Genomic DNA, 7,967 nt, shown 5'->3' on the forward strand with positions numbered 1-7,967 from the left:
AGAGAGAGAGAGAGAGAGAGAGAGAGAGAGAGAGAGAGAGAGAGAGAGAGAGAGAAAGAGAGAGAGAGAAATGGGTCACACACCGTCAGGTGATGTCTGGATTCCTCGTTTCTGCTGCTGCTGTTGTTGCTGCTGTGATCCCTGTTTGTCGCCTGGAAACCGTGGCTTACCATCCCGCCCCTGTTCCGACTCTAAAGCAAGGAAATTAAAACAAAAAACATAACGCCAATTGCCGTGTTGAAACTTACACGACTGACGCTCGAACAAAAATCAGTTGCACTGGTTTTTGACTGCACACGTTGAATAAATCTTTCCATGAGGAATCAGAACAACATTATGAGTCAGTAGTATGGTATCCATGATTGAAATGATTTAATGAAAACTTGTTCATGCTACGGATCTAACGAATTCTCACCTGCACTTGCTGCCACCTGAAAGGTAAGAAGTAGAGACAATGTAATTATAACATAGGTAAAGAATTAGGTATGTTTACAGATTAGTAACACCAATCACAAAACTACAAGGTAGGCATAATTTGAATTCACGGTAGCATGTGTACGGTAGCCAAAAAATGGTAACTTGGTCTACCAAGATCATGTAGGGAAATACATATATGTACGTGTATCAGTTACTTACGGGTTTCGTTGAATCTACACTTTCTCTGCCTTGTACTATTTAAATGAAAACGAAACAGGCTTCACTGATATAGCATGTATTCAAAATATCCAAGCTTATGTCTAAAAGACAAAAAACTAGTAACTATCCTACTATTACTACTTGGAAAAATAAAATCTAAAGCAAAACATCATCGGATCCCGATTGATTTGCCTAGCAGTTCCTGTTTGTTTACAATTCATGTACCAGATATTCTAGTTCCTGTCAACCAGTTATCATTCTTAGCAATCTAAATACATTCATATGTCTTGACCTATCCACCTGGAGTGACTGACAGATCACTGCTTGGTAAGAGATGATGCCTAGCAACGAATTAATGCAAGGCTGACAATTTTTTATACGCTTATAAGCAAGTTCGGCATTACAACTGCGCATGCGCGAGTTTGCCCAGGTCATGGGTCATTCGGGATAACCAATAGGTTCCCGCCAGCTGAGCTACTGTGTATACATTACGGTCGATGTTTTTGACCGGCGTTTCATACGTACTTTCTAGTTTTGCTTCTGATTTCCAACAGTATGACAGTACTGAACTATACATTTAGTTTGTGAAGGCCTAGTGTATAGTTGCATTTGCATAAACAATTTTAAGAGAATTAGTGTTTTCAAGCCACAATGACTATTTACTAATAGTTATACTCTACGTGTGTCTGGATTAGTTCCAGGATGCATGTCGGGATCTTGTTTTGTATATCTGCTGTGTATTTTTTTATCATGTACCATGTAGAGATAAAATGTTGGGGAAAATCGTGGTGCTTTGGAACTGCCAATTATTGATAATAACATGCTAGATGAATATTTAGGAGGTGGCATATCATGGTTGCTGTATACACGATAGAGGGTTGCTTGATATCATTTGTATTTACTTCTCAGACAATCAACTCTTGCAAATATTCAAGTGAAAGAAGATAAAACTCTCTCAGCACATTCGGCATATTTCCTACATATCTCAATCGGTAAATGTACAGAAGTTCATACAACTCTTCATTTCTTTCATTTCATTTAATCATTTATCAACCATTGTTTCACTGTACATTAGCCATTAAGTTACATATGTATATGTTTAGAAGTAGTCACACATATACATAGTACTTATGTCGAGTTGCATCTCAAAACTACAATTTGATATTGACTTTGTTTCAAGTAAACAAAATAAAAATGTATTATATATACCATAAACATCAGGTTAATTCATCTCTTATTACGTTCCTCAGTTGTGTACATGTTGTGTATATGTGTGCGGTATGTACAGTGGTACTAAACACGAGAAACAGGTTTTAATAAAACATGTGGCTGATGTATTGCATTTATGTGCCTACAACCAGTTCAGCAGCGAGGTGATTGTTGAAGAACCATGTAGATTCTATTATTTCGCTCCACATTGTTTGTGTATATGCTTGTTGCGACAGAAGTAATTTTGTAGCAGAGTGCATAATACCAATGAGATCGTCATCATTGAGAAGGATAATGTGGTTAGACGCTTAACTTTGTGAACCATTATCCGTCACCAGACACATTTCAATTAACAGACTAAATGACCATGACTAGAAAAGTACATGTACAAGTATTCGAGAAATGGAAACGTTACAAATATTGCTAATTTCACACACGAGTATTACAAGTACTAGTACTAGCTGTTATTACCATTCGAGTTGAGTCAATATATGTACTATTTTTATTTGATCTGCATGACGACGTTTTTCTTCACTGGCAGTCGGTTGCAGGGACTGCTTCATGTATGATGCAGCGTAAGCAAGAGCAAGGAGTTCGTCTTTTCGTCCCGCATTTTTCAACCCCCTGTCTGCTAAAAAATGCTTCAAAGCATCGGCTTTCCATCGTAGAGAATCATCCAGTGTCATATCATCGTCATTTGCATCAGCCATAACCAATATAAGATACTAAGACGAAAACTCAGACCGAAAACGTTACTTTTACACACATGCAGTTTATACAGCGCTGCATTCGCAACGTTACTTGTTCATCCCGAATGACCTTTGACATTTCCCATGATTCGTTGTGCGCGCGAGATACCGAACTCGCTTATTAAACCAGGAGAGGTTAATCCTAACCAAGCAACATGCGTTCTGGTCCACCCGATTAGCACATTACTTACTTTGTGAACCGGGCAACGCGGGAAAGTCTTCGTTATGGATCTGGAACTCTTGCTGTGACTCCGACGTTGGCTGTTTGATCATGCCTACTGAACAGCAGGGGAAAATGAACGTCAGTAAGTTCACTCCGTTGTTCACGTGTCAGGCCGCACGAAATACGATCAAGCCACTGTTCAAAGCCGGTAAAACTGTCGCCGAGAGCAACGACATTAACGGTTGATTGTGAAGTGATCGTCTCTTGCTTAATTATAATGATCGTCTTACAAAGTGGCTTGACGATAAATGTGCAGTTACAACACACAAACAAATAATATCTTGTTTGCTATTGATCAGAATTTTACAAGCTAAAGTATTTATTTTGAATTATTTTATTTTTTTATAAGTAATAACTGGTGAATCCATTAAATAACATCAATTAATTCATTTAATTGAAACAAGCACACTATTATTATTCAGTTATATCAAATATATTAAATTAGATATCAATCCAGAATATTGAAAGAAAATAAGATTTATATCTGCACAGATTATAGGACATGCAATTCTTAATTAAAATTAAAATGTTTACTGCATATATGCGACCGCATCGAGAAAAGTACAGACTGTTAACTAAAATTATCATGAATACGATCAAACACAATAACAGTACACATGCATTTCTAAAGATACGCGATCTTCTCTATGCTACCACCTATAAATCTAATACTACACCTAATCCGACTAGATCTACGGGAATACGACGGCTTGGTAATCGAACACGGTCGGTGGGCGAGGGGAGATCTAGCGGGGATCGATGCAAGGTGCGGAGTGCGACCAACGTCGAATGAATGTAACGCAGCGCTGTAAGCTGCTGCCGTGATAGTGGGTTTACCTTTAAAGAGTTTGTGCTCACCATATGCAGTTCGCCCCATCATAGCGTTGCTCTGCATCGGTGGCGTGGAATTTGATGCGCCGGATTTTAGCGATGGGAACTCTGACAGGTCCAGACCGGCTGGGCCGCCCTCACCTGGAGAGAGAAAGAGAGTGAGAGAGAGAGAGAGAGATTGAAACGATGAAGACTCGTGAATCGCGACCGAGTATCTTTCCCGCCTCGCAGCGCTCGAGTAACAGTGACAAATTTCAAAAACTAAACACTAGCTATCGTGCACTGCTTTGATGTAAGCAAGTAACATTAGAAGTTACATCTCGTTGCAACATTCACTGGGTGCACGGGTGCACAATTAAGGAGTGGTCTCTCTGAGACTCTTCATTATCATTACAGCACTAGATGGCAGCACGATGTTTTTACTTCTCACTAGTAAACATATGATCGTGACTTCAACAACAATTTAAGTACGCTTCCTCCCTCCCTCCCATCTACCTCCTTCCCCCAGCTTCCCACCTTCCACCCTGCCTCCATCCACTTCTCTCTTGCTCCCTCCCCACCTTCTTCCTCCCTCCGTGTTCCCTGCATACTCACCTTGTGAACTGAAGCTGCTGCCTGCCTGCGCCGTGAAAGAGCGCGAGGAGAAACCGAACCCCTGCATGCCGCTCGATGCGGCGGCCGCCGCAGCAGCCGCTGCCGCCGCGGACGACGACGACGACGACGAGGAGCTGACGAGCGGGAACGCGGGACTCTTGCTCTTCTGCAGGTTGCCGAGCGGCGGTGCGATCTGCGTCTGGAAGCTGGAGCGTGAGCTGATCGGGAGCATCACCCTGTGGGAGGCGAACGACGACACCGTCGACGAAAATGAATCGTCGGCGAAAACGCGACATGTTGGAAAATCTAACACAAGAGCCGCAGAGCGTCTGGGCTCATCTGAGGTGTGTTACTATGGTTATAAATGTAACATTTAAGTCGTGCGTAGTGACACCTTTGTTAATCGCAGATATGCAGATACGCAGTTGCGTACACATCATTTTAGCAACCTTCTGCATTCTGCATACCTCCCAAATCCCATTGGTTGATACAAATCGTGTGCGTGAAACTCCTGTTTTATGGTGCATTGTGACCCTAACCCTAACCCTATTAAAAACAAATTTAATTGTTGTTATGAAATTGTTGTAATATAAATAATGTAAAAACGTCCTAAAAAAATGTCTGATATCTGACCTTTCCCCCCCTGCCCTTTGACCTGTGACCTCCAATTTCGCACTGGTGATTGGTTTCCTGCCCATCACACTATACACTGCCCATCACAATATTAAGAGCATAGGTCGAGCCGTTTAGATTTGTGCCGCAATTCTACATTTCCTTCCTATACCTTAAGTTAAGGAGGGAATGTTCCCCCTTCTTTTACACCTCTTGACCTTTGACCCCCAGCTTCGACATCCCAACTCGTTTTCGGATTACCCCCCTACGTCCCGACTTTCGAATCCGTACGTCGAGCCATTTAGATTTGTGCCCAACTGTTGACGCACGCACGCACGGACGCACGCACACACGGACGCACGCACGGACAATCATGCGACTCTACAAGCTGCATCTGACTATGTCAGATGAGCTAATAAAGTCGACCGCAGAAACAGAATAACCGCTAGAATATCTTCCCGCATCATGAAGTATGACATCACACGGATTATGACTACCAGCGTGTAAAAATAATATTGAAATTGAGCAACAATGCCCATAAGGGGTTATCTAGTTGAAGCGGATCGATCATTTTGGGGTTATGATTATGTTAGCTGGCAACGTAGGTATGAACCCAATTTTATGAACGTTGTCATCGTCACGCGCTGCAGCGATATTTCTTATCTCTCACCGCTTTGCAGTGCCTAACCCACCATGATAAAACCTGCTGGTTCACCATCTCCCGCATGTTCACACATACGATCATTAACAACGTAAATTTATTGACATCATCCATCCTTAACTCGGGGATGACGAGCAGCAATCTTACCGATTCGGTGACGGCTGCTGCTGCGGAAGTCCGGACAGGAACGACGACGCACCCACGCTCGTCGGCGTCACGTGACCTGGCACGCTCGTGCTTCGGCCAAACTGCTGCCCGATCGTACGCTGCTGCAGCTGGCTGCTGCCTGTGGACATGCGTGGAGAAGCTCGGCGTTACCGCAGTGACGGGATGAGCAATCACCGTGTCAGCACGGGGAACGAAAAAGACTTCGACGTCGGCGTGACGACGGGACGTACAATTTTGCATGTCGAATACGTGACGCGCATCGGTGCATGGAGCGAAATTAACTTCTTTTGCTGGGTGCTCACAGTTTAAAACCGGGTTCCACGACAAAAGCATCCTTTAATCATGTAATTGGTCCTGAATCATCCATAACACTGCATCTAAGCAACATCACTTCACAGCCGGAATTTCTTAGGTTTACCAACAGTGTACCCACGTAGTACTGTGGTGTGCACCCGTTAATTTCGAAAAAACCTGCTGCCTAAATCTATTTAATTATTGCTGATTAATGCAGATTGCCGCAGCGCCGCACCTGATTGTGAGCCAATGAGACTTGACGTTCCGAACGCAGAGAGCTGCGACGGTGATGGTGACGTCATCGAGTCCTTGTCTGTCCTGTGAGGGAGGTACATCGACGGATTGTTGAAGTAGATGCTCGGCTCACTGTCGTCGTCGTCGCCGTAGAAACCCTGAAACAATGCGCGTTTTTTTTTATACATAAAAACAAAATTTCGACAGGAAACTGCGTTGATTCCGCAAGTGTTCGTTACCCAAGTTCCACAATGCCATCATTGAAAAAGCATGAGAATTTCCGAAATTACTAGATCATATTCTAGATAAGAACGTGGTAGTTAACTTCTTGTTTGTAGGTTACAGCAAACTACGAGTTATTAAATTACGAGACACGAGCTCCATACAATCCACACGACTTCCCGAAAAAAAGTCGCAGAGCAGCTTTACGATTCGGATGCCGCAAGCACGCGACACCACCAAACTACGAAGTACGCGAGCTTTCAATCAAGTGGCCTCGAGTGGAAATCGCACGAGCGGCTGGCTGTGAGTAGAATCGCACTCACTCCTCGCTTCAACTTGGACATGCGCTCGGCTCCGGTCGACGTCACCGTCGTCGCGCTGCTGCCGCTGCCTATCAGGCCGCTGCTCTTCCGCGTGCCAGGAGAGAGCAGCGAGTCCGCGGGGGCAGACTTCCTCCCACTCGACATGCCGTACCTGCAACACACGACATGGTTACACACACAGGTACAACAAAGTAACATACACAGGTACAACAAAGTAACATACACAGGTACGACACAGTTACACACACAGGTACGACACGGTTACACACACAGGTACGACAAAGTAACATACACAGGTACAACACGGTTACACACACAGGTACGACAAAGTTACACACACAGGTACGACACGGTTAGTGCTGCAACATGCTAGACTCAAATTTCGATACGTACTGCGTTTCACCAAATTAGAGTTTCTGTAATGGGAATTTAGATTAATCTCATATTCATCTTTCAGGACCACGCCGAGATTTTTTTAAGAACAGATTTTTCCTCGTGTATAAAATGACCGACATCATGAACTTACTGGGCAGCACTCCACGCTGAGAACTGATCCTGCATATATGTACTGTTTGTCGTGTCCATACCGCCAACTCCAAACCGTCTGTGAGAAACAGATTATATACGTTACATAAAATAATATAGATATGACATCAATTACATACAGAATCACCGAAAATTGCTGCACACAGGCTACTAGGATGACTTGTAGTTGTACATATGTTGTCTTATAGCAGCAGCTTATTACATACACAGCAAATAGCCTAAAACTACCTAGCTGAGCAATGTGATAATTTTTTTCTGACTTCTAGCACTTTATGTTATATTCTTCAATCGCGTGCCTTGTTGTGGTAGACGGTGGATATGCAGCTTAGAATGAGATGGATATTATTATTGTTACATTATAGTACTTACTGGCCACTTCCTGCCATACTGTCCAAAGGGTTGCGGCTAAATGCCATTTAGCTATTGTTTTGCTCTTCCTGAAATAAACAGCAGCCGATTATGTAACACACAAATAGGTGAAAAAGCACTTGACTATAATTCTATCAAGAGCGTATAAAGAAGGAGAGCGTACAACGGTGAAATGCTGAAACCATGTTGCAGTATTAGTCAAATTAATAAACTTTCCCCGTTTTATTTTGACGATTCTTTGTGGTATTATTGATCAGCTGTCCTACCTTGTTAATATAAAACAAACCGCATGCGTG

The 7,967-nt window shown here is 43.0% G+C and overlaps 1 protein-coding gene across 2 annotated transcripts in view; it reads right to left on the reverse strand.

Annotated features, from left to right (window-relative positions):
* The window catches only part of LOC106814681 (CCR4-NOT transcription complex subunit 2-like), a 13,773-nt gene that overhangs the window by 4,905 nt on the left and 901 nt on the right, over nucleotides 1-7,967 (reverse strand). The window contains exons 2-12 of one of the 2 annotated variants that reach the window (XM_014819027.1): nucleotides 7,672-7,739; nucleotides 7,283-7,360; nucleotides 6,757-6,907; nucleotides 6,213-6,369; nucleotides 5,663-5,801; nucleotides 4,243-4,478; nucleotides 3,655-3,789; nucleotides 2,786-2,869; nucleotides 637-671; nucleotides 416-431; nucleotides 84-191 (exon numbers count right to left, since the gene is read on the reverse strand). In XM_014819027.1, coding sequence (XP_014674513.1) covers nucleotides 84-191; nucleotides 416-431; nucleotides 637-671; nucleotides 2,786-2,869; nucleotides 3,655-3,789; nucleotides 4,243-4,478; nucleotides 5,663-5,801; nucleotides 6,213-6,369; nucleotides 6,757-6,907; nucleotides 7,283-7,360; nucleotides 7,672-7,718 — 1,186 coding nt within the window. In that variant the 5' untranslated portion in view covers nucleotides 7,719-7,739. Of the gene's footprint in view, nucleotides 1-83; nucleotides 192-415; nucleotides 432-636; nucleotides 672-2,785; nucleotides 2,873-3,654; nucleotides 3,790-4,242; nucleotides 4,479-5,662; nucleotides 5,802-6,212; nucleotides 6,370-6,756; nucleotides 6,908-7,282; nucleotides 7,361-7,671; nucleotides 7,740-7,967 lie in introns of both variants that reach the window. The other variant, XM_014819026.1, reaches the window with a different exon arrangement.

This window comes from Priapulus caudatus, unplaced genomic scaffold (assembly GCF_000485595.1).
Source record: "Priapulus caudatus unplaced genomic scaffold, Priapulus_caudatus-5.0.1 Scaffold962, whole genome shotgun sequence".
NCBI lineage: Eukaryota > Metazoa > Priapulida > Priapulimorpha > Priapulimorphida > Priapulidae > Priapulus > Priapulus caudatus.